This window comes from Cyprinus carpio, chromosome A24, assembly GCF_018340385.1.
Source record: "Cyprinus carpio isolate SPL01 chromosome A24, ASM1834038v1, whole genome shotgun sequence".
Lineage (NCBI taxonomy): Eukaryota > Metazoa > Chordata > Actinopteri > Cypriniformes > Cyprinidae > Cyprinus > Cyprinus carpio.
In genome coordinates, this window is record NC_056595.1 from 23729371 (window position 1) to 23755468 (window position 26098).

Below are 26098 nucleotides of genomic sequence, written 5' to 3' on the forward strand. Positions count from 1 at the left end.
TTTTTTCTTCCCTTAAACAGTCATAAGATCAGATATCAGATCAGATGAATGTGTAATATGACATATTTGCTTTAAACTATTTTTATTGTAATATCAGGTTGATTATTTTGATGGTACCCTTTAGAAAGCTGATGATAAGGAACTCTGCAACTACATATCAACTAGCGATCATTAGAGTATTAGTATGTCTGCTACTGTAAATATGACTAACACTTTATTTTGATGGTCAACCAACAGATAAACTGACTATAAGTGTCTTTGCAAGTACATCAGCTTATTCTACCATACTAGATTTAACCATTCTTGAGCATACTAATACTCCAATGAGAGTTAGTTGGCATGTAGTTGCAAAGTTGCTTATAGTCGAATGATTAAGGGGACCATCAAAATAATCTGTAACCATATAAAACATAGCATTTTTTTCAGTTGGAGTATTAAGCACACATCAATTAATTAACATTAGCTCCACAGGAAAGACTCAAATAACACTCAACATCTAACCACTCACAAGCTGTAGTAAGATACTGTGCAGATCTGAAATAAACAATGTCAAGATATGATACAGTCCATTATACTGAACATGAAGTAGATGTAATATGGTGTTCATTGTGTGTTATAAATAATCATACTCTTAAACTTACAACCACAAATGCGTAAGTATTATGATGTATCATAATTATTGTTATGATTATTCATGAGTTGATATAACATATTATAAGGTTTTTTATAATGCATTATGTATTCATTATAATGTCTTAAGAATACCCTTATACTGTATTGTAAATACAGGCTTCATAGAAAGTGTTACAGTAACATCCATAACTAGTGTACCATTAACAGTTATGTAAGCTTATAATGTGCTCTGATGCAACTGTTTAATGCCAGTGCATCAAGATAACATACACTTTTATGGAATATTTCTAGATATTTTAACATACTTAACCCTCTGTTGCTCTTCAGTCACTTTTGACCAAAAAAAAAAGGGGGGGGGGGGGAGACGATTATAAGGGCCCACACACTTTTGAAGTCCCCAGAGATCTGTTTTATTAGTAGTAACAGCACTAGTAGTAGTGTAATGTAAATTATAAATGTAGCTACCAAAGAATTTCAAATAAAAAAATTTACGGCTTATTTCTGCATTTCCAGAAATATTACCCTCAGCCCCCCTATTCACTGCATGGTTCACTTCTGTCCTACGTAGCCTAGAGCCAGTAAGTGAGATCAGATGGTAAAAAAAAAAAAATAATAATAATAATAATCTGGTCATCAAAAATGAAAAAGAGGTTACAGAGGGCAGAGAGAGAGAGAAAATGGGCTGACAATAACTCACCCAGTTCTTCGAAAATAAAGGTACATGCTTATTCACAGAGCTTCCTTTGCTTTAATGTTAGTGCTAATTGCGTAGCCAACCCCTACCTGATAGTCAATTTAATATTCAATAGATACGTTTTGTCACCACTAAAAAATGTAAATATTTGCATTGCAAATTTACATTTGCACAATAAATGATCTACTAGCTAGCCATGGTAGGTCCATAGCCGCAGGAACTAGAGATGCTGAGAGTGCTGCAGCACCCCCTGCTGACAGCTGTTTCACTGCACTGGAATTTAAGATTACACCGTTTGATTATTTTTCTACGTTTTACATTTTCAGTTTTAATCTAATGTAATTTTGTCCATAAAGATTATTTAATTTTGTATGTTGTCAAATGAGGTCTGTGACTTTTTGACCAGAGGGCTTTTGGCCATTTAATCAGTGCCTGATTCGCTGCCTGTTGTATCCTCTAAATTTGATAATGCTCAACACCATTGGTTCAAAGAGCTGCCAGTGCTTTCTAAAGTCTTTTTACCTTGCCAGTAAAGCTACTGAAATCTCAATTTACCAGTTGCTGATTGCGATGCATATATTTTCAAATAGGATGCACAACATGACCATAGAATGTCGCTCTTCATGGTATGTAAAGACTCATTTCTATATTTTAAAATACTACCCTGGTCACACTGAGCCAGTATTTATTCTGATGACTTTCGATCATGCTGTAGCTAGCATAAGTAGCCTAACAAAATGCTTTCTCTGTGTCCAGATTTGGTAGGTTTTAATATTTAGGTTAATAATTATGTATGTGTTCTTTTATAATTTTTTAGGGCTTGTTGTTTTTTTTTTTTTTTCTATTGATGGCTCAGTTAACCAGGAAAATAAGAGCCTTTTAATTATACAAATGTCTCATTAAAATGTCTAGAAATTTGTAAAACTGACAAAAGCTATGGAGATAGAATTGTTGCTTAATTCCAAATAAATAGATTATGATCCACAAGTAAACGGAAAGAGATTTTAAAAAAAATTAACATATTGACAAATAAATAGAATGAGATCCACAAATAAATCTTTAAGTTTCACAAACATAAATTAAATTCACAAATAAATAAAATGAGATTTGCAAATAAAAATCATATTCACAAATATATATTTATGTCACAACCACAACTTTTTCTGGCATTTATTTGTGAATCGCGTCCTGTGCATTTGTAGAAAGCTGCATGCATTTGTGAATCGTGTCCTGTGCATTTGCGAATTTTGAAACATTTCTTGCGTCAAGACGTGCTGACAATCCACAAATACGTGGACTCCACCCACCGTCTAATCAAGCCAATCAGATAAAAGCCATATTTCGCTGACCAATCGTAGCACGATCTAGCTATAGCCAATCACGTTTTGCTTTACAATCAGGGCGATCTTGTCCTGAGATAACTTCATTCATCTGCATTGGCTCAAATAGGTAATATTAGGGCCATAAATGGGTACAGTAAAAGATGTTTAAAACTGGATTTGGTTAGACCATTAGACTGTGTATCATGCCAACCAAGCCACAGTATTTTATGTTACGTGCCTTTGAAAATGCCAGAGAAACAGAGCTTTAAATCACAGATATGGGTACAACAAGCTATACTGGATTCAAATTATGGAAGTGTCATGTTATTCAATATGGAAATAAAAGCATCAATAAGTAACTGACTAATTACCTAATTACCTTTTATAAGCATTTTTACATTTATAAAGCCATTTTTTCTTAAAGTGTGCATCATCTTTTTGAGTCAAATTCTTGCATATAATTTGTCAATTAGAATAATGAGACATTTGGGCTGTTACCAAGCAAATGGTATAAAAATCAACAAAATTAATCTTTGCAATGCAGATGAAACACAGAAGTGCATCTGAAGTGGCATTTAGATGTCACACTGTTTAATGCAGCAGAGGGACATGGGATGCTTTAACCTGCAGTTACAAATGCATATATAATGTTTTGATATTTTTAAGAAAAAACGTTTAATAATGACATTTGAAATTATTTTAAAAAATGAAAAGATTCTTTAAACGTGAAATTTAAACCACCAGTAGGTGGCAGCAAGTCACTGTTAATAAGTGAGTCATTGCGATTGAACCAAGTCATTTAAACGGTTGATTCATTCAGAAACGAAACACCGTCTGTTGCTCAGAGACACAAAACAGTGCTGTGGCTTTGTGTAGAGTTATTTTTGTTGTCGAAATAGAGCAAAAACAGGCAATATGGAGACTAAAACTTAGGTCTCTTAATTAACTTTTTGTTTATTTAACTGTATATTAATATCATATAATTTTAATATCACATTTGAAATCATGTTGATTTTTGGAGAAAAGAAACGACATTGATATTTATATAAACTATATTAAATTAGCTATATAAATTTAGACATTTTCTGCTCCCATATCTTGAATTTTGTGATCATTCGAAATGTATCTTTTTATACATTTATAATTTATATGTATTTAATAAACTGAATTATACAGCGAAAGAACGCACTGTAAATGCGCACTAGTCTTACCTACTACACTTCATCACGCACTGTTTCTCTGGCATTTTCAAAGGCACGTAATATAAAATACTGTGGCTTGGTTGGCATGATACACAGTCTAATGGTCTAACCAAATCCAGTTTTAAACATCTTTTACTGTACCCATTTATGGCCCTAATATTACCTATTTGAGCCAATGCAGATGAATGAAGTTATCTCAGGACGAGATCGCCCTGATTGTAAAGCAAAATGTGATTGGCTATAGCGAGATCGTGCTACGATTGGTCAGCAAAATGTGGCTGTTATCTGATTGGCTTGATTAGACGGTGGGTGGAGTCCACGTATTTGTGGATTGTCAGCATGTCTTGACGCAAGAAATGTTTCACAATTCACAAATAAATTCCAGACAAAGTTGTGGTTGTGACAAATATATATTTGTGAATATGTTTTTTTATTTGCAAATCTCATTTTATTTATTTGTGAATTTAATTCATGTTTGTGAAACTTTAAGATTTATTTGTGGATTTATTTGTCAATATGTTTAATGTTTGTTAATCTCTTTACATTTATTTATGGATCATAATCTATTTATTTGGAATTAAGCAACAATTCTATCTCCATACAAAGCCTAATTTACTGAAATCATATTCATATTCGAAAGTCGTATTTGAAACTCAAACATTCCATTTAAATTCTTCCATCTTGTAAAAACACTGCTTATTCTTGCCCTTGTTTTACCACGTTGTCTGTCTCTGGGTATTTTGGCAAGTCTTCGAATTTTGTCTCGCACTACTGTAACGGAATCTGAATTTCTTTTTCCACACTGGAAAAACACTCTCTAACTCTAACTCTAACTTATATGAGTATAAGTGTGACCCCTAAATGAGGAGCACCAGGACATTAAGAAAAGTATTATATTTAAGGTGTTTGCAAACATTATGACAACTTGTTTCTCAAATGATCACATTCAGGCTCAGTCATTTGGGCAGAGGAGCAGTACTTTCCTCAGTCACGAAATGCCACATGGGACGAGGGGAGACTTCACTGTAAATCCTGTTTTAAAGAACTGACGACCATCACCAGCAGAAACGTCCATCTCATTGTCCAGAACCTCTCTTCGGACTACTGGGTTGGACTCCGCAAGAGTTACAATGACTCCATCCAAAGGGGCGAATGGCCCGCATGGTCCAATGGGGATCCTGTTACATATCAGAATTGGTACCCTGGTCATCCTGTTCCATTTCCTATATGTTCCTCAACTACACAAAGTCCACTGAGCACCCCAATGACCTCAACACAAGCATCCACAGTCACTTCTGCTTCGGTATCCTCAAAAAATGATACATGCCCCATACTGTCCGAAATGCTTCTTTGCTTAAATATGACATGTGGTGATCTTGAAAGTGCCATGGGTATGTGTAAGAGAACACCGACTGTTACCCCTAAGACTACAACATACAGCACCTCATTTAATGCCCCAACAACTGGCACCACAACTGAGAGCACCAGCAACTGCAAACCCAATCCTGGACAGTACATCAAGGATGCTTGTGTGGTCCTGCTCAGCTCCGGCATGTGGAAAGAAAAAGACTGCAACATAAGTCTACCTTTCATCTGTTATGAAGGTATAAGGCCTTTGTTTTAGAGCACAGCACTGTATTGTTAGATTCATATTGTTGGTATTCTGACAATCTTAAAAAGAAAGGTTCCAAAAGAAGGTTTTCACAGCAATGTCAAAAAAAAACTTGGTTGTGGGCTGTGGGATTAATTAATTAATCAACTTAATAAATCAACTTGTAAAATACTTTAAATAATTGAAGTGTTATTCAATAATAATAAAAAAAATGTTTCCTTATATACTGGGCCGGTTATGGTGACCAGTTTGGTGCTCAAGGCAAGGTTTTAGTTTGTGCCGATGCATCACAGCCAATCCTACCACTGATCATTCACACAGAAATAGCATAGCTTTATAACATAAAAAAAATTATACATACAATATAAATAAGAGTATTGCATAACAAAAGACATTTACTCAGGTACCTAGCTATTTAAATTAAAGAATTTTAATAGTATTTTCTAAAGGTACCTAGTAAATGCAATATTTTGTTTACTGTGAAATAATAACAATAATAATAATAATAATAATAATAATAATAATAATAATAATAATAATAATAATAATAATAATAATAATAATACAGGACTCTTGCTTGAACAGCTATTGTTCGAGTATTTTTGCAATTTGGGAAAAACTTTTTTTTTTCAAAAAAAATCATAAAGTGAAAAACAAAACAAAAATGAAACATGACTATGAATATTATGAATATGTTTAAAAAAATTGATAAAATAAAAGAATATTGAGTACATAAAACTATGAGAAATATATTGTAATTATATTATTGTAGTGTAAAATTAAAAATGATTGAATATTGAGTACATTAGTATTAAATAAAAATAACTGTATTACATTGAAAAAATAACAATACTTATATTCATGTCTTAATTTCTTTATTTTGATCATTCTTAAATTTATTTTTTTTCATATCTGATTTAACACTATTTTTCAGGCAAATGGTACCGATTAATTAATTAATTATTTTATTTGTATTTTTATTATTTATTTCTCTATCACAGGCCAAACTCTGTAGCCATTTAAAATTACAGTCAACCACTGCATTTTAATTACGATCCAAACAAAGATGCTGCACACATGGAGCAGTTTCTGATTTAATTAGATTACGTACATAAAACACACCTGCACGAAAGCATCTTAGCATTAAGAACTTAAGACCATTTTTCCACTAAAAAAACCTTTTGTGAAATGAATGGAAATGCTACAGGTTCTTTATTGGCTTTGATGGTTCCATGAAAAACCTTTAACACCATGGAAACTTTTTAATCCACAAAATGTTCTTTATAGTGAAAAAGTTTATTTAGGTTAATAAAACACTCCTCCCTCTTATAAAATTGGTTTGTTTAGGAACTGTTTACTGAAAGGTTCTTTAGGGAACCCAAAATGGTTCTTTATGGGGAAACTTTTGTTTTTAACACTGAAAAAGGGTCCTTTAATTATTAAAATGTTCTACAAAAAATGTTTTTTTTTTTTTTTTTTTAAGAACTTCTTCACTGAATGGTTCTTTGAGGAACCCAAAATCAAACCTCATTATTGAATCTTTATTTTTAAGAGTGTAAATAACTTGTAAGTTTCTGCTGATATTTGTCATTGTATCTATCTGTCTGTAGAGCGCTTTTTTGGCCAGATAAACATTTCCGATGTGACCACAAGTGCAGGCAATCTGAGCTGGTCTGAGGGACCCGGTGCTGAGAACATCAGTCACTACAGAGTGGAGGTCACTGGGGACAAAAACCAGACATTTAACCAGACTAAACTGTTTCAATACATAGAGAATCTGACAGCAGGAACTCTGTACAAAGTTCAGGTGTTTCCTGTGAAATGTGGCAGGGATCTCAATCCGCAGAATATCTCCTTCTACACTTGTAAGTAGACTTGGACTTGACTTCATTGTGCGCAACATGGTTTCAACACGACTAATGACCCATGCTGTCCCTTTTTTTAGATCCCTCTGATGTGCAAAATCTGATTGTGGTGAGTGTGACAAATGTTAGCGCCAACCTCAAGTGGAGTAAACCAGATGGAAACCATGAGTCATACTCGGTATATGTCAAATACAAGTCAAATAAAAATGTTACAGAACGAGTCCAAGAGTGTCAAGATGAAGAGTGCACTATTACGGCTCTTATTCCAGGAACCGAGTATGTATTCACAGTTACAGCTGTAGTGAATAAGACGATTGAAGGTGTGCCGAGCAATGTTTCTAATTACACCAGTAAGTGCAGAATTTCATGCTTGACTGTATTCATCCGTCCAAAGCTGTAAACATTTCCAAATAAAGCATTGATTCTTGTTTTTAATCATATGTGAGTTTTAGTATAGCTTTATTGATATTTATTGATATTTATTTTTAGTTTTTTTTGTGCTTTTCCAATTTTTTAAAGATTTATTTTTGTCTTTTTTAACTAATTAATTAATTACCTATATAAATTAAGTTTACAATTTAACTTATGTACAAATCCTAAATAGTGCATAAAACATTTGCAAATAAAGCACAATCTCCATCCCATATGTTCAAGACAGTCTTGTTATGTGCTATTGTCATTTTATTAGTTGTTTTTAATTGTTTTAATTTATTTTATTTCCGTTTCAGGTAGTTTTATTTATTTATTTTCCAGTTAATAATTTCAGTTCTTTATCTTTAACTTGATTTCATTTTATTGCCAAGGCAATATTTTAATTTTTATTTTGTGGAGGTTTTTCAATTAATAATTATATCTTACTTTAGCTTTTTTTTAATTAATGTTTTAGATTTTCGTTAATGATAAAAGTCTAACACTAGTTGAAGAGAATAAAATTGGTACAAAACAGTTATCAGGATTAGCGTTAGGGGAAGCCACTTTTTTCATGCATCATAAATATCTTGTGGCTTAGAGTGCACTGATGAAATATTTATACCAAATCATTTTGATGACTGATTTTGGCAACCAGCATCTGAGAAGCTGTGTGATGCATTATCCAGTTATTCAATCACATCCTCCGTTGCGCATCAAGGGATTTATTCAGTAAATGTGTTTTCATTGTAGCTTGTGCGCATGTCGTCTTGTCAGATAAAATGCATTTAAAAAAAAAAAATAATTTATGCACAGCTTGGCACTTCCATCCAGCTTGTGATAACCTCAGATTCATATAGGCTTAAACAGGTGGATGAAAAAATTAGCTATTCTCAAAGTAACAAGCGTATACCTGTGAATACAAGGCTAACTTTGGATAAAACTACATGCTTTTGTTTGACTAACTGCTTTTTTGGTATTTACTTTTCAGTACCTTCAACTGTCAGGAACCTAAGATCAGCAGACAATGACAGTACAGTCATAATGGCCTTTTGGGATCCTCCTACTGGTAATCATTCAGGTTACCGCTATTGTCTTAAAGAAGTCAATAACAGCCGCGAGTGTACTTACTGCAACATTGCATCAGACAGCAGCATTACAGCAAACAACAACATCACAAACAGTAGTGATACAACTACTGTCAGTATTGCAGACTGCAAAACAGTGGATGGAACAGAAACATTTATCAAAGTGACTAATAAATCAGACGGCAGCATGTTTTGTCTGTGTGTGGCAGCACTAACAAAGACCAACACTCTGTCAGGAGAAATGGTCACAATCTTAGCATACACAAGTGAGTCTCATGTTCATGTCATGTTCATTCTTTCCCTAATTAAAGGCATTTCATATATCATGCATGTATGTTAATTCTAATTGACCATTTCTAATTGACTGTCAGCTTAGCGCATTAGATAAAACTGAGTCTGAGTTGACAGTCAAGCAAATATGGAAGATTGTTTCCATAATAGAGTACAACATTAAACAGGTAATTGCGAGTTCACATTTAAGACTTATATTATATATCTCAAAATTCAGACTTATTTCTCAGAATTGCGAGTTAAAATCTCACAATTAAGAGATTTTTCTTAGAAATGTGAATTTTATTTTACAATTCAGAAGTGAGTTTACGTATATCTCCCAATTGCAAATGTATATCTCAATATTCGAACTTTTTCTTACAATTGCAAATTCAAACAATTTAGGCTACAAATCACACTTTAGTTTCCATTTCACAATTCAGACTTTTTCATAGAATCGCCTCTTTACATATCACAATTTTTTTTTTCCTTAGAAAAAAAGTCACAATTACCTTTTGTAATTTTTATTCAGAAACTTTTTATGACTGCTTAGATTTTGTTCAAGCCTGCATTCAACACTGTTGTATTCTCCTCTCCTATTGTCTTCTCTTAGAACCAAAAACTGTGACCCTCTTTTTGAACCCCAGCTCCCAAACCATTTTTGCCAACTGGACAGTAGAAGGGAAGTATGAAAAATTTGAAGTTAGTATTACAACGGATGCATACATTTATACCGACCAGTTTACTACTCCAAACTTGAATTACTCGTTCAAAGATCTGAAGGCAGGAGTGAATTACAACGTTTCAGTTGTCACACTAAATGGTAAACTGAGAAGTAATCCTGCTAATAAATCAGAGTTCACGCGTGAGTAATTATATTACAATCAAAATTTTTCAAATCATTTGTAAAGTAGCTTAAATTACTGTCTCCATCAGCTTTTAGGTTCAGTTGGATAACATCTCACAAATCAATTCACAGGGCCTGCTAAACCTTGTGGGGTAAAGGCCACCACTAACAAAACTACCATACAAGTAAGCTGGGAAGCTCCAACTGAGTCCGAGGGTGCCTCGATTAAATATACAGTGAAATGTTACACTGCTTTTTGGGAAAAATCTCATGAAGTTCAGACACCTGATAGAAGCATTTCCTTTACTGGTTTAAATCCAGGAACAAGATATGAGTGTAATGTCAGTGTCGTGGCAGGAAATTTGGAGAGTTTTCCAGAAACTGTTCATGCAAACACAGGTAAAGAGATTACATTTACTTTATTTCTGAAGCAAACATTTTGCTTTGTTGTTTGCTTTTATTGTGCTTCATGATTGTGCTGCTGTTTCCTGGTGTTTAAAATCATCTTTCTTTGTTTCCAGTGCCTGAGAAGAGGAAACTGGTCCTCACGATGTTGTGTTCCTCTAAAAACTCACTTCATTGTGGCAGAAATGAAACTCGGTTTGAACTGTTTGAAAAGGTGAAGAAATATTAATTGACTACATCAAGCTTGTTGCAGCTTTACAACAATAGTTGTTTTTATTTAAACCTTTTACCTATAAGGCAAAAAAAAAGAAAAAATCTAAAACAGCTTTGTGCAAATAGCTGTAAAATTTAACTGAAATAAACTAAAATTTCCATTCTATCTTTCAGCTGAAAAACATAACTTATGACAAGTTTCAAGACTTGGTTCACTGGAAACTGAGTTGGGCAAAAACTGGGTTTGTTAAAACACCTGAATCTCAAACAAGTCACATTTGTTGTCATATATATATATATATATATATATATATATATATATATATATATATATATATATATATATATATATATATATATATATATATATATATATATATATATATATATTACAAATTAGTATGATTTATATTTAACTCTGACTCTCATTTCACAGAAACAACATCCTTTGAATCTCTATGACGTGGCCCACTATAACTAAGAGGACAAATCACTTACTGAAATTTTGTGTGATTTCATGCCTGATGAATTATGAATTTGTTTTCTTACATTTACATGAATGCATTTATCAGACGCTTTTATCCAAGGTGACTTACAAAAGAGTAACAAAAGGAATTTGTCAAAGAGCCAACAATATTTGTAATATACAATTTATTAGAAAACAAGTAAGAGAAGAGGAGAAATTTAGAGAATAAAATGTTTTTGGAAACCCTGCCTTATGGGAACCAAATGACCTCACAGGGTTAGTAAAACCTGACATTTTTTTTGGTCCCCATGAGGAAAACAGCTTATAAATCATACCAAATGCTTTTGTAAAAATGCTAAAAGTTTTCTGTGTGGGTTATGGGGCGAGGGTATAGAATATAAAGTTAATATACAGTATACAAACCATTATGTCTTTGGAAAGTGCATTGGTTTAAGGGGTTGTTAAGTGCTTGTTTTTAGCTTCTTGAAGGTTTTGTTTAGTTTCTTACTCGTTTTTGATCCTGTATAGCATTTTTTTCTTGTTACAAATTGCATATTGACATATTTACTATAAATTGAGTGGTGTGATGATATTTGCTATAGTTGTGGGAGCTATAATTCTTCTACAAAACTGTAACATGAATACCTTTTTCTTAAAGACATTTGCTATAGCTTCATGTGAATTTCAGTTTTAAATTTCATGATGGATTACTGCAGCTTATTTTGGGGATTGGTTTCATTATAATTAAAGATATTACACATGGGTTTTATTACACATGGGTTATTATTCTGTGTTAATTATGGGGCTCTTTAAGAGAGTGGGGCTGGGAGAAGTCAAGGGAGAGAACAAGGAAGAACAGTGTGAAGAAAGGGAGACAAATAAATGTTGGAAACTGAGTTAACACATTCAATGGGCGTGCTCTCTTTTGTCTAAGAACACAACATGGTGTCAGAAGTAAAGCGATAGTAGAGGGCAGCAACAAATCCAGCTGGGAACAAGCAGGCCTCCAAGCACCACCTTCTTGATTCAGCCTCCAGAGCCATTCAATTTCTCAAAACCTCAAGAGTGGGAGAAATGGATAAGGTGGTTTGAAAACTTTCGACAGGCCAGTAATTTAAATGTCAGCTCGCAGGCTAATCAGGTGAACACATTAATATATTGCATGGGAGATGAGGCAAATAATGTGTTAAGAGGACAGTCTTTATCCGAAGCACAACAGCAGGAGTACAAAACTGTTAAAGAGACTTTCAACTGATTTTTCGTGCCCGAAAATAACATAATTTACAAACAAGCAAGATTCAATCAAAGAGTACAGCAGCCAAATTAACCAGTCAATAATTTCATAACAGCCCTGTATGCTCTTGCAGAAAACTGTAACTATGATGCTCTTCATGATGAAATTCTCAGAGATAGACTTGTAGTTGGTCTAAGAGATAGTATAATATCTGAGCGGATGTAGCTGGACAGAGACCTCACTCTTGAGAAAGCCATTAATATGGCACGACAATCAGAAGTTATTAAAAAACAGCAGACTGACTTAAGAGGTGAGTCAAAAGGTGGAGCTCGATGGAGTGGCTGCAAAAATGAACAAAATAACAGCAAAAAAGGGACCATCAAAATTCAAGAACAGCAGTTTTCCCAACCATACGTCAACATCATTTCTGAACAAAAATGATAAAAAGCTCTGTCAAAGATGTAGAAAAACACCTGGTCATGGGAAATGGCAGTGCCCAGCCAAAGATGTTTCATGTCACACATGCGGTAAAAAAGGGCACTAGAGCAAGATGAGTAAAACTGCCAAAACAGTGCATGCTATTGAAGCAGAGGAGTGCAATAAATCGTAAGAGCCCTGGTTTTTAGGCACATTAGAGACAGGCCAGGATGCTTTGGCTGTGGAGCTGTTCATTAGACACTATAAAGTAAAATTTTAAATCGACACAGGTGCTGACGTTACAGTCATTCCAGAGTCTACATTCGGAGAGATAACAAAATGGGGCATTCACTCTGGAGAATGCAGACAAGTCATTACTGGGACCAGGGGGCAGACCACTCTCTGAAACTGGGATGTCCCATGAGTCACTCAGCAAAAATGAGCTCACTGTACAAGAAAATGTGTATGTAGTTAAAGATCTGCACACAGCACTTCTAGTTCGGCTGGCAATTATAAAGCTTAATCTTATAGCTTGGCTCGACAGTGTGGATTCAAACATATCAAAAAGAATGTACCTGAAGTTGTGTCAGGGCCTAGGTATGGTAGGCCAGCCCTACACCATCAAGCTTAAACCGAATGTGACTCCATGTTCCCTGACAACCACTTTAGGAGTGTTCCACTTCCTTTGTTGGGAAAGGTTAAAAATGAGTTAGAGTGCATGGAGCAACTTGGAGTCATAAAGGTTGAGGAGCCAACCAACCGGTGCCCTGGAAGAATGGGGCAATACATATCTGCTTTGACCTCACCAAACTGACTGAGACTGTATGTAGAGAGATGTAAATTTTTTGACAGGTTCCACTGTCGGACCAATCAGCCAAATATACACCATTTATAACACCATTTGGAAGACTTTTTTTCAGGAGGCTGCCATTTGGCATTGTTTCAACACCAGAGCATTTTCAGAGATGCATGTCGATGATCATAGCAGGACTGTCTGGTGTTGTGTGCCATATGGACGATGTGCTCATCTGGGGTGAGTCGCAGGCTCAGCATGACATGAGACTACACACAGTGTTAACCAGGATTGAAAATGCTGGCATCACACTGAATTTGGAGAAGTGTGAGTTTGGGCAGACAGGAGGTCACGTTTCTGGGTCATATAATTTCAGAGAGCGTGGTGACACCTGATTCAGACAAGACTAGAGCGGTGGAGGAGATGAAAGAGCCATCCACCATCAGTGAAATTTGCAACTTCTTTGGTATGGTAAACTAATTAGGTAATTACATAACATTCCTTGCAGAGAAGGACAGGCCACTGAGGGACCTTCTGTCAAAAAGAAACCACTGGGGCTGGGGTAAAACCCAGCAAGAGGCCTTCTGTGAATTTTAACAGAAGATCTCATCCACCCCTGTACTAGCTTTTTACAACAAAATAACTGAAACTGTCCGCTGATGCATCATCATACAGCCTTGGTGAAGTTGTTCTACAGAAAGAAGAGGAGGTTTGGAAACCAGTGGCTTATGCGTCACGTTCACTTACTCCCACAGAGCAATGGTAGGGCCAGGTTGAAAAGGAGGCCTTGGGTCTTGGGGACCCCACCTGTTCTGAGGTGATGGAGCGATGCCAGGAAGGATTCCAGAACTCAGCCACATAACAGGAGAGGTAAGGAAATTCTGGCCTTAAAGAGCAGTTCTCACAGTCCATGATGGTATTCTATAAAAGGGATCCCAGCTGGTTATACCCACTGATATGTGCAACACAGTCCTAGAGAAGCTGCACGATGGACACCAGGTGGTTGATAGATGTCGACTGCGTGCTCAACACTCAGTGTGGTGGCTGGGTCTAAGTAGACAGATACATTACCTTGTTCAAAACTGCCCAACATGTATTAAAGAACGAGTCAATCCAACTGAGGTTTTAATGCCCACTGATTTTCCAACCAGACCATGGCTTAAGCTGGGTGCTGACTTGTTTTCATACATGGAAGCACTTATTTACTGGTAGTGGACTATTTTTTTCAGATTTGTGGAGATTGCCAAGTTAAGCCCTGTGAGATCAGATGATGTAATAGTACACTTGAAGTCTATGTTTTCATGGCATGGAATTCCAGAGTACCCTTTCTCAGATAATGGACCTTCGTTTTCCAGCCAGACGTTTGAAAGTTTCACGGCGGACTACGGCTTCAGTCACATCACCAGCAGCCTGAAATTTGCTCAAAGCATGGAGAAGCTGAGTGTCATCTTCAGATGATAAAATATCTTTTCAGCAAAGCAAAGGACCCCTATTTGGCAATGCTGGCTTAGAGAACAACACCACTGCCAAATGGCTACAGCACTGCTCAGCTCCTAATAAGGCGAAGGCTATGCAACAGCACTGCTCAGCTCCTAATAAGGCGAAGGCTATGCACACCAATACCACAGCATCACTCGCTTCTGATTCCGAGCCTCCCTGATTACACCTCTGTAGCATCAAAGGAAAAGGGAATAAGAGAGAAGTAGGCTGCAAGTTACAACACACATCACTACGCAAGAAAGCACAGTCACCTTTCCTCAGGTCAGAGAGTTTGGATCACAAACACTAAGACTGAGGGTACCATGGTAGCACCCCATTCAGCACCTCATTCTAACTTAGTGGAAAGCCCTCAACGCACCATCAGATGGAACAGATGTCATCTTGTTCCAATGCCGAACATTGAACCATGTGCTGAAAGTTTCCCAAAAATTGGTGATCAAACAGAAGAGGAGGAGCACAACCTGTAATCGTCAACAGCTCAAACAGTCTGAACTCCCGGGGTACACAAAACATGATCAAGTCAGGTTGAGTTTTATTGTCATTCCACTACATTTGGGGACATACAATCGAACGAAATGTTGTGCCTCACAGGACCACGGTGCTACATAAATATAAACATACAACAATGAAGTAAAACAGTATAAACCTAAACGCAGCTAACCTACCATATACTATGTAAGGGATAATGTACATACAGCCGGTTGTTCTTTCAGAATAAACCCTGACAGGGTGATCTTGTGTCAGCCTGTAGGGGTTATTACATGGCTACTTGGCTTATAAGTAAATAATTAGACAAAAAATATTGATTTGAGTTGAAATATTTTAACGCAAAGCTTCGATGAAGACAGCAGTTGCTAGTAAGCGGCAAGTTCTAACTAGATGGATATTTAAGGGAAACGTTGCAGTCAAACCACTTATTACACAACATTTCACCACAAAAATAATTAAGGCAATAAAAGAATTAAGCCGAACATGTTTTAAAACCTTACCAGTTTGTTAGTTCTCTTATAATCCATTACAGCGTACAAAACAATCGTAGCAAAATGTCACCAGCTGCATTTGTATGAAACGAGAGTGGATACCAGGATGACATACAATTAAATATTTGTACACCATTTTGAATCGAGTTTTCAAATTTTATTAGCTAAACAAAAGCAAAGCTTCCACCAAGAAAAAATAGTTAAAGCAAGAGTACAGTGCCGACTGTTGTTACCCGGATGGGCCTGTGTTATTAGCTTTTACCGGTTGTTATCGAGGGATAACATACCTCGGAATGTCGCTAATGACCAGTCAGAATCAAGTGTTCCACAGAGCCGTGTAATAAATATAAATAATAATCTATACATAAACTAGAGAATACAAACTGTACAAATGCTTCACATAAATACTTTACATGTGCAAAGGGAAAGTCAAGCAGCTGGCTGAGGAACAGTGCAAGATGATTTGTAATGCATGAGCAAAAACATACGTATGTTGAGTTATTTGCAAGGGTCGAGTTTACTCCTTGTCCATCCCTGAACAAGATGCCATGTGAGAGTATGTCGAAGAGGCTTTGAGACGGGGTTACATTAGACCTTCCACCTCACCGGCTGCCGCCAGTTTCTTCTTCGTCCCCAAGAAGGATGGAGGCTTATGACCTTCGATTGATTACAGAGCCTTAAACAAAATCACGGTGAAGTTTAGTTACCCGCTTCCATTGATACCATCCTCCCTAGAACAACTCCGTGACGCCCGTATCTTCACAAAATTAGATCTAAGAAGTGCATACAACCTGGTCAGAATTCGGAAGGGAGACAAGTGGAAGACGGCTTTCATCACCCCTGCAGGGCACTACGAGTACCTGGTAATGCCGTATGGTCTAGTAAACGCCCCTTCAGTGTTCCAGAGTTTCATGGATGAGGTCCTCCGAGAGTTCCTGAACCGTTTTGCCCTCGTCTACATAGATGACATACTCATCAGCAGGCAGTAAATCGCCACCAACGCTTTGCGGATATTCACCGTCGACAAACCCCTACCTACCAGCCGGGGCAACTGGTATGGCTCCCTACACGAGACATCCGATTAAGACAACCATGTCGGAAGTTGAGCCCAAAATACATAAGGCCATTCCCGGTGGAACGACAAGTCAACCCAGTTACCTACCGACTCCAACTACCTGCTCAGTACCGAATACACCCCACCTTTCATGTCTCTCTGTTGAAACCCCATCACTTACCTGTCTCTGTTCCCTCTGCAGACCCGGTCCCTGATGACAACCCCCCGTTACCACCCATTGACGCCGAGTCCATCTACACTGTAAGAGAGATACTGGACTCCCGACATCGTGGTGGGCGACTAGAGTACTTAGTGGACTGGGAGGATTATGGACCAGAAGAAAGGTGTTGTGTACCTCGTCAAGAGATCCTCGATCCCAATCTGCTCACAGAGTTTCATGCCCAGCATCCTGAGAGACCCGCTCCATGGCCCCGAGGCAGACCCCCATGATGTCGGAGAGCAAGGCCCGCTGACGCGGACCCTGGAGGGGGGGTAGTGTCAGGGACCAGGCAAGCCCGGTCCCAGCCAATCCACAACGTTCACGTTCCCCTGAGTATTAATCGCCCTCACCTGGTCATCATCAACGATCTCATCAAGGCACTATAAAACACTCACCTCAGCCCCAGTTCACCGTCAAGCCTCCAACAGGAACAGACCTCATGGTTCCGTCCCCAGCTTGCCTCACATCCGAAGAGCTCCACGACTTAAACCTAAACCTAACCTCTGTGTCATTGTTCTGCTGTCTCCAGGATTCCCGATCCATCCCAGTTACCTGATTCCCCTTCGATCTCTGGTATCTCCTGTGTACCCGGCAAGCTCGCTGGACAGTTCCTCTCCTAATAAAAAAGGAAAAGGACAAGCATTAGTAATCCGGGATTGTGTGGCATTGACCTCTCGTCTATGGACGTACTCAACTGGATCCCACCTCTCACCGAGTGATCTGCACTGAATCCGCAACTGAAATCACCTTCTACTCACCTTGCACTTATTCTTGAGAGAAATAAACATTGTGTTGAATTCACTTACCTCTACCTCCAGTGACTATCCTGACACATAGAGGAGAGTGTGTTACTACAGGTGGTTTGTACAGGCCCACCTGTGTGCAGCACACTTCGAATTTTATTATTATTATTATTATTTTTGTGTGTGTAGTAGTAGTAGTAGATTGTGTAGATTGTGTAGTACAATCTACAAAAAACAAAACAAAAACTACAACACTGGAACGTAGAAAATGTGCATTTATCTTTGATTTGATACCAGTTTTCTCTGATTCTGAGAATAATTATGGGAAATCTGTCTGTCACAGGACAGATCACAGTCTAAGGGTGTATTCTCACCTGTCTTGTTTGGTTCAAGTGAAACAAACTCTGGTTTGTTTCCCCCTTTGGTGCGGATCTTTTTGGCAGGTGTGAATACAACAATCGCACTCTGGTGCGCACCAAACAACTGAACCGAGACCCAGCTGAAGAGGTGGTCTCGGTTCAGTTCCAAACGAATTCTGGTACGGTTCGTTTAAGGTATGAATATGATCTGACTTCGATCCGACCCAAATGCAGAAAGCACTGCGCCTTTAGAGTTAACAGTCTGGAGAAGACGCACAAAAATGCGGATGTGTTCAGCAAGTTCAGCGAAAGGATGAAGGGGAGGGGATTTGTGCAGTCTCCCACAAATCACATTGAGCAGAGGGTGGGTGTATACGGGTGATCGCGCAGTTAGCAGACACTTGCGAAAGCCTGCAATTGCTTTCCTATGTGCGCTGTTTTTTTTAAATTTCACTTTCGATTTCTTTATACCTAGTCCGTCTTCTGCACAGTGCCATTGTCAGTATGCCATGGTAGGCACACATAAGAGCATGCTCTCTCCGCTGGTGTTCTGTCGTCTTGCAGCACTTCTTCATCTTCGCAAAATCCTTGTTACTACGGTGCCCATGAGAGGACATGGTCGGTTCACTTAGTTTTGTCGTGGCCACGACATAATAACTCGTGGGAACGTAATAATATGTCGTGGCCATGAAATATTTATTTGTGGGAACGTCATATTAACTCATGGGAATGTCTTATTATGTCATGGCCACGAGATAATTTTGTCGAGGTAACGACATACTTATGTTGTGGCCTCGAGATGTTATGCTGAGGGAACGACATCCATTTCTTGTGGCCACGACTTCTTATGTTGAGGGAACAACATGTTTTTCTCGTGGCCACGAGTTTAATGCATAAACAAACCTGCGTGACCATAGCAACCCGGGATTATCAGAGATGTATTTATTCATATTTTATTTTGAATTACGAAAATATTATATTATTTATTATAGAAAATATTTCATTATTAAATTATTATAATAACATATGCCTTGGCTACGGGACTTTATTGCGTGTGGTAGTCAGCATTCAAATGAAGTTTATCATGAACAAATAATAAATAGAATTCTGATGCTCCGGTACCGTCTTCCTGATGGTAGAAGCTGGAAGAAACTGTGGGAGGGATGGGTGGGGTCCTTCATGATACTGTTGGCTTTGCTAGAGCATCGTGTAAGGAGAATGTCCAGGATGGAGGGGAGGGGAGCACCAATGATCTTTGCAGCTGTGTTCACTGTCCGCTGGAGGGTCTTGCGGTATGCTGCACTACAGTTCCCATAACAGACAGTGATGCAGCTGGTCTGCAAACTCTCAAAGGTTCCTCTATATAATGTGGTGAGGATGGATGGATGGAGACTTGCTCTTTTCAGCCGGTGGAGAAAGTGTAGGTGCTGTATTGCCTTCTTGGAGAGTGACATGGTGTTGGTGGTCCAGGTGAGATCCTCTGTGATATGCACCCCCAGGAATTAAGTGCTGCTGACTCTCTCCACAGTCAAACCGTCGATGGTCAGTGTGGGGTGGTCAAAGTTTCTCCTGAAGTCCATCACTTCCTCCTTTGTCTTACTCACATTGAGGGACAGGTTGTTAGTGCCACACCATTCAGCCAGCTGTGCCATTTCCTCTCTGTAGTGCGTTTCATCGCTGTTGCTGATGAGACCTACCACAGTTGTGTCATCTGCAAACTTGATGATGTGGTTGGAGTTGAAATTGGCAGTGCAGTCGTGGGTCAGCAGCGTGAGGAGCAGCTGAGCACAGAGCCTTGTGGAGCACCTGTGCTCAGTGTGGTAGTGCTTGAGGTGTTGTGGCCGACACGGACTGACTGAGGTCTTCCAGTTAGAAAATCCAGGATCCAATTACAGAGGGAGGTATTTAGGCCCAGCAAGTTTAGTTTATTAATGAGCTGTTGTGGGATTATTTTGTTGAATGCTGAGCTGAAGTCGATGAGCAGCATTCTAACATAGGTGTCTTTATTCTCTAGGTGGGTAAGAGCCAGGTGGAGGGTGGAGGAAATTGCATCGTCTGCAGAGCAGTTTGGACGGTATGCAAACTGGAGTGTGTTGGGGAGGCTGTTTTTGATGTTGTGCATGACTAACCTCTTAAAGCACTTCATCATGATTGGAGTCAGTGCTATGGGACGGTAGTCATTTAGACAGGACACAGGTGATTTCTTTGGTACCGGTATGATTGCTGTGGATTTGAGACATGTGGGGACGACTGCCTGGCTCAGTGAGCTGTTGACGATATCTGTTAGGACATCTGTCAGCTGTGCAGCACAGTCTTTCAGTACACAGCCAGGTATGCTGTCGTGACCTGCAGCTTGCATGGGTTAATCCTAGATAGGGTCTTCCTTACATCGACTGGAGACAGACAGAGCGCCTGGTTGTTGGGAGGTGTGGGCAGTTTTTGTGCAGATGTGTCATTCTGCATGTCAAACCGTGAATTAAAATGATTGAGTGTATCCGGGAGGAATGTGTCATTATCACAGGCCTGTGGTGGGGGCTTGTAGTTAGTGATTGTCTGAATGGCTTGCCACAGGCTCCGTGTGCCTTTGCTGTCTGTGAAGTGATTGTTGATTTTTTTGAGTGTATGTCTGTATTTCATTTTTGATGCCACAGGACAGATTGGCTCTTGCTGTTTTGAGGGGTGCTTTATCTCCTGATCTGAATGCTTCATCTCTGGTCTTTAGCAGCCCACAAACCTCTGCTGCCATCCACGGCTTCTGGTTTGCACATGTGGTGATGGTCTTGGAGACTGTCACATTATCAATGCACTTTTTGATATAGGCATTCACTGTTTCAGTGTACTCCTGCAGGTCTGTGTGGTTGTTGTAGGTGGCTGCCTCTTTAAACATGTTCCAGTCTGTGCACTGAAAGCAGTCCTGTAGTGTTGAGGTAGCATCATCTGGCCAAATTGTGATGAGTTTTTGAAACGGTTTGGCGAGTTTCAGAAGTGGTCTGTATGCGGGAATTAGCATATCAGAGATGTGATCCGAGTACCCTACGTGGGGGCGGGGTACAGCCTTGTATGTGTTATTTTCTGTTGTGTAGACAAAGCACAATCTGACTTTGCTGCAGCCTGGAATTGAACTGCTGGTTTTGTCTGGCCAGAGGAGAACTGCCCCCCCGACTGAGCCTGGTTTCTCTAAGTTTTTTTTCTCCATTCTGTCACCAGTGGAGTTTTGGTTCCTTGCCGCTGTCGCCTATGGCTTGCTTAGTTGGGAAGACTTCATTTACAGCGATATCGTTGACTTGATTGCAAAAGATTGCACAGATACTATTTAAACTGAACTGAGACATCACTGAATTCAATGATGAACTGCTTTAACTGTCATTAACCATCATTTACAAACATTTACACAAAATTTTCCTAATAAACTTTGACCAGTTGCTTTGACACAATCTGTTTTGTATAAAGCGCTATATAAATAAAGGTGACTTGACTTGACTTGACAAAGTCCAGTGTGTTTTTTTTCCCCTTGTTGCAAAGTTCACATGTTGGTAGAACTTTGGCAAAACTGTCTTTAAGTTTGCGTGGTTGAAGTCACCGGCTATTATGAAAAAGCCGTCAGGGTTATTTGTTTTTTGTTGTTCACTGATGGCACTGTACAGCTCGTGAAGCGCTTCCTTGGCATTTGCACATGGGGGGGATGTAGACTGCGACAGTAACAATGGCCGTGAACTCCCACAGCAGATAGAATGGTCGACACTTCACAAACATAAACTCCACCAGCGATGAACAGTGTTTTGTCACTACCACAGTATTGTTACACCACTCTTTGTTGACTTACACACACAAGCCAACCCCGCGAGTCTTACCAGACAGTGCTGTGTCTCTGTCTGCTTGGTAGCAGGCAAGTCCGTGCAGCTGAATAGCGGAGTCTGAGATGTTGTCATTTAGCCATATTTTAGTGAAAACAAACACACAACAATGCCTTGTCTCATGCTGTGTAGACCGACTGAGTTGAATTAAGTCCAGTTTATTTTCCAGAAAGCGAACGTTTGAAAGCATGAGTGATGGAATTGCTGGTATAGTGGGGTTAGCCCTTAGCCTAGCTCATGTGCCTCCACGCTTGCCGAGGCTGTGGTCTCGGGGTTAGGCTTCAGAAGCAGACAAAGGCCTCGTAGCTTCTCAGTAGTCACTGTCGAAAGCTGATGTTTGTACACACTGCTGATTTCCAGAAGACTTTGTCGATCATAGATGTGTTTTTGAGTGTTTATCTGAAGATTTTGCGATAAGATGAGGATTGTTAGAAGATGAGGAAACTAGATTAACAGACATAAAAACACTGTTTTCGGGACCCAGAGTAGCCGCTGCGTCCGACTGCGCCACCATCTTGGTTCTTAACCATGATGAGCTTTGTACTATGGTGGCACCCAGCATGCATTGCAGCATGAAGCTTTTTGTTAATTGTCATCACTGTTGAGATTGTTGCTGTGTTGTGAAGTCAGTTGTAGATGTTGTGTTTGTACTCATTTCTTTAGTCATTTCTCTTTTTATATCAGTTATTCTGATCAGTTTGTTAACAGAAAATGTTTGTGACTAATACTCAGTCATCACTTTATTAATTAGTTAATTATCACAATATCTTCAACAGTGCTCCACTGTTACTTTTAACGCTCTGAATGTGGACTCATATAAATACTAAGTAGTGCAACTTTAACACTGGGGATTTTGCTGTTTATGTTGTCGTCTGTGGATTTAACAGTCATTATGAGCTTTTAAAAGCTGTCAGACTGTTGACTAGCAGTTAAACTATGAACGTTCAGTAAATGTGTTGTGTGATTCTTGATGTATTTTAAGTGTGCTCAGTGAAGTGCTCAGGCATTTTTATTCATCTGCCCTGTTGGTTTGTTTCACTGCCATTCACTTTGAATCTGTCAAATCATGTTTGTTGATGACAATGGAGGACAACATCACATGAACTGTGATGCACTGGACACTCCTGACTCAGTTTGGAGCACATGTGTAGTTGCTTTGTTTGGTCTCTGTGTGTCAGTAAAGTCAAGTCACCTTTATTTATATAGCACTTTTAACAATAGAGACTGTAACAAAGCAACTGAACAGCATTAAATAGGAAAATAGTGTGTCAATAAAGCAGAAAGGCAGTTCATCATTGAATTCAATGTCATCATCTAACTCAGTTTAGTTTAAATAGTATCTGTACAATCAAGCCAATGATATCACTGGAAATTAAGTGTCCCTAACTAAGCAAGCCAGAGGCGACAGCGGCAAGGAACCAAAACTCCATTGGTGACAGAATGGAGAAAAAAAAAAACCTTGGGAGAAACCAGGCTCAGTCGGGGGGCTCATTCTCCTCTGGCCAGACGAAACCAGCAGTTCAATTCCAGGCTGCAGCAAAGTCAGATTGTGCAGAAGAATCATCTGTTTCCTGTGGTCTTGTCCTGTGGCCGTCTAAGAGAAAGGTCTTGCCTGTGGATCTGTCTCTGGGGCTCATCTATGTGTCCTGGTTTCCGCTGACATTCAGGGCTGTAGAGGTCCACTCTAGGTGCTGATACACCATCTGGGCTGGATACGTACTGGATCCAGGTGGCTCCAGTTACCATCTGATCTGGATACAGACTGGATCTGGTGGCCATGGTGATCACGGAATAAGAGAGAAACAGACTAATATTAGCATAGATGCCATTCTTCCAACAATGTAGAAAGTACATTGTGTGTTATGGGAAGTGTTCCCAGTTCCAGTTTTTCTAATTTATGCAGCCTTAAAATCCTTTAACGGATTTGAGTATTAGAAATGTGTTAGTGTGTTATGTTTGGGCACTAAATAGGAAAAGGATCTGCCGCCAGCAGTTGATTTTGATATTCTAGGTATTATCAAATTGCCAGAGTTTTGAGAACGCTGTGGACATGGAGGACTATAGCGCAATAAGAGCTCGTTCAAATACTGAGGTGCTAAACCATTCAGGGCTTTATAAGTAATAAGCAAGGTTTTAAAATCTACACAATGTTTGATAGGGAGCCAGTGCAGTGTTGACAGAACCAGGGTAATATGGTCATACTTCTTGGTTCTAGTAAGAACTCTAGCTGCTGTATTTTGAACCAGCTGGAGTTTGTTTATTAAGCGTGCAGAACAACCACCCAATAAAGCATTACAATAATCTAACCTTGAGGTCATGAACGCATGAATTAACATTTCTGCATTTGAAATTGAGTTCATAGGTCGTAGTTTAGATATATTTTTGAGATGGAAAAATGCAGTTTTACAAATGATAGAAATGTGAGAGATTGCTATCAAATAGCACACCTAGGTTCCTAACTGATGACGAAGAATTGACAGAGCAGCCATCAAGTCTCAGACAGTGTTCTTACAGGTTATTACATGCAGAGTTTTTAGGTCCTATAATTAACACCTCTGTTTTTTCAGAATTTAGCAGTAAGAAATTGCTCCTCATCCAGTTTTTTATATCGACTATGCATTCCGTAAATTTTTCAAATTGGTGTGTTTCTCCAGGCCTCAAAGAAATATAGAGCTGAGTATCATCAGCATAACAGTGAAAGCTAACACCATGCTTCCTGATGACATCTTCCAAGGGTAACATGTAAAGCGTGAAAAGTAATGGCCCTAGTACTGAGCCTTGAGGTACTCCATACTGCACTTGTGATCGATACGATACCTCTTCATTCACTGCTACGAATTGATGGCGGTCAGATAAACTAATCCACTAATGCCAACAAAGTTTTCTAGTCTATTCATGAGAATGCGGTGGTCAATAGTGTCGAACGTAGCACTAAGATCCAATAGCATTAATAGAGACATACAACCACGATCAGATGATAAGAGCAGGTCATTTGTAACTCTAAGGAGAGCAGTCTCAGTACTATGATATGGTCTAAATCCTGACTGTAAATCCTGTCAGTAGTGAGTGATAGTGTTTGAGCAGCTGCAGCATCAGTTCAGTCACTGTGACAGTCATTTTTATGGTTGATGACCTGTCTGACAGTAATAATGTCCAGCATCTTCAGTCTGGACTCCACTAATACATGGAGTATATCCACATAATGCTGCCAGCATCCAGATCAATATGTTGATGAAAGATCTTTTTGTTGGTTGTCGATTCAGTTCTAGTGAAACAGTTGTTGTGATGTTTCATGTTTGACAGAGAGCACTGAAGCGTGTGTCGCTCATGTAAAACAGACTCTATGCAAACGATGCAGTAGTGAACAATTTTAAGTTGTTCTGTTTCACTGAACAGGAAAATAAACTGAGATCACTGGAAACTTCACTGAGAGATGCATTATTGTGTTTGCTATATAACTGATCACATTTTTTTTTTTTTAATGAAACTCCCAATATTTTAACCAAGCAAACATAGTTTCATATGAAAGGCACAGACTTATTCAATAATTCATGACAATATATTCAGAATATGAGTGTAGGCTTGTGTATGACCTTAAAGGGTTAGTTCACCTAAAAATAAAAATTACACTGTGTTTTACTCACCCCCGAGGCATCCTAGGTGTATATGACTTTCTTCTTTCAGACAAATCCAGTTGGAGTGTTATTAAAAATTGTCTTTGATCCTTCAGGCTCTATCATTGCAGTCAACGGGTGTTGCATTGCTTCAGTCCAAAAGACATTAAATAAAAAGCGCCCTTCTATAAAAAAAAAAGTGTCTCACATGACTCCAGGGGGTGAACAAAGGCCTCCTGTAGCGAAACGATGCGTTTTTGTAAGAAAAATATCCATATTCAAAATGTAATAATCACTTGAATCTA

General features: G+C 38.5%; 1 protein-coding gene and 1 pseudogene across 2 annotated transcripts in view; one reads left to right on the forward strand and one right to left on the reverse strand.

The window, feature by feature from the left end:
• Nucleotides 1-11797, forward strand: part of LOC109059609 (receptor-type tyrosine-protein phosphatase eta-like) — a 188846-nt gene extending 177049 nt beyond the window's left edge. For both annotated transcript variants that reach the window (XM_042714830.1, XM_042714829.1), the window contains exons 3-11: nt 4802-5455; nt 7074-7328; nt 7409-7678; nt 8728-9090; nt 9708-9959; nt 10074-10340; nt 10463-10560; nt 10734-10801; nt 10996-11797. In XM_042714830.1, the coding sequence (XP_042570764.1) occupies nt 4802-5455; nt 7074-7328; nt 7409-7678; nt 8728-9090; nt 9708-9959; nt 10074-10340; nt 10463-10560; nt 10734-10801; nt 10996-11011 (2243 nt within the window). In that variant the 3' untranslated portion in view covers nt 11012-11797. The remainder of the gene's footprint in view (nt 1-4801; nt 5456-7073; nt 7329-7408; nt 7679-8727; nt 9091-9707; nt 9960-10073; nt 10341-10462; nt 10561-10733; nt 10802-10995) is intronic.
• The window catches only part of LOC109057198, a 318686-nt pseudogene that overhangs the window by 121572 nt on the left and 171016 nt on the right, over nt 1-26098 (reverse strand).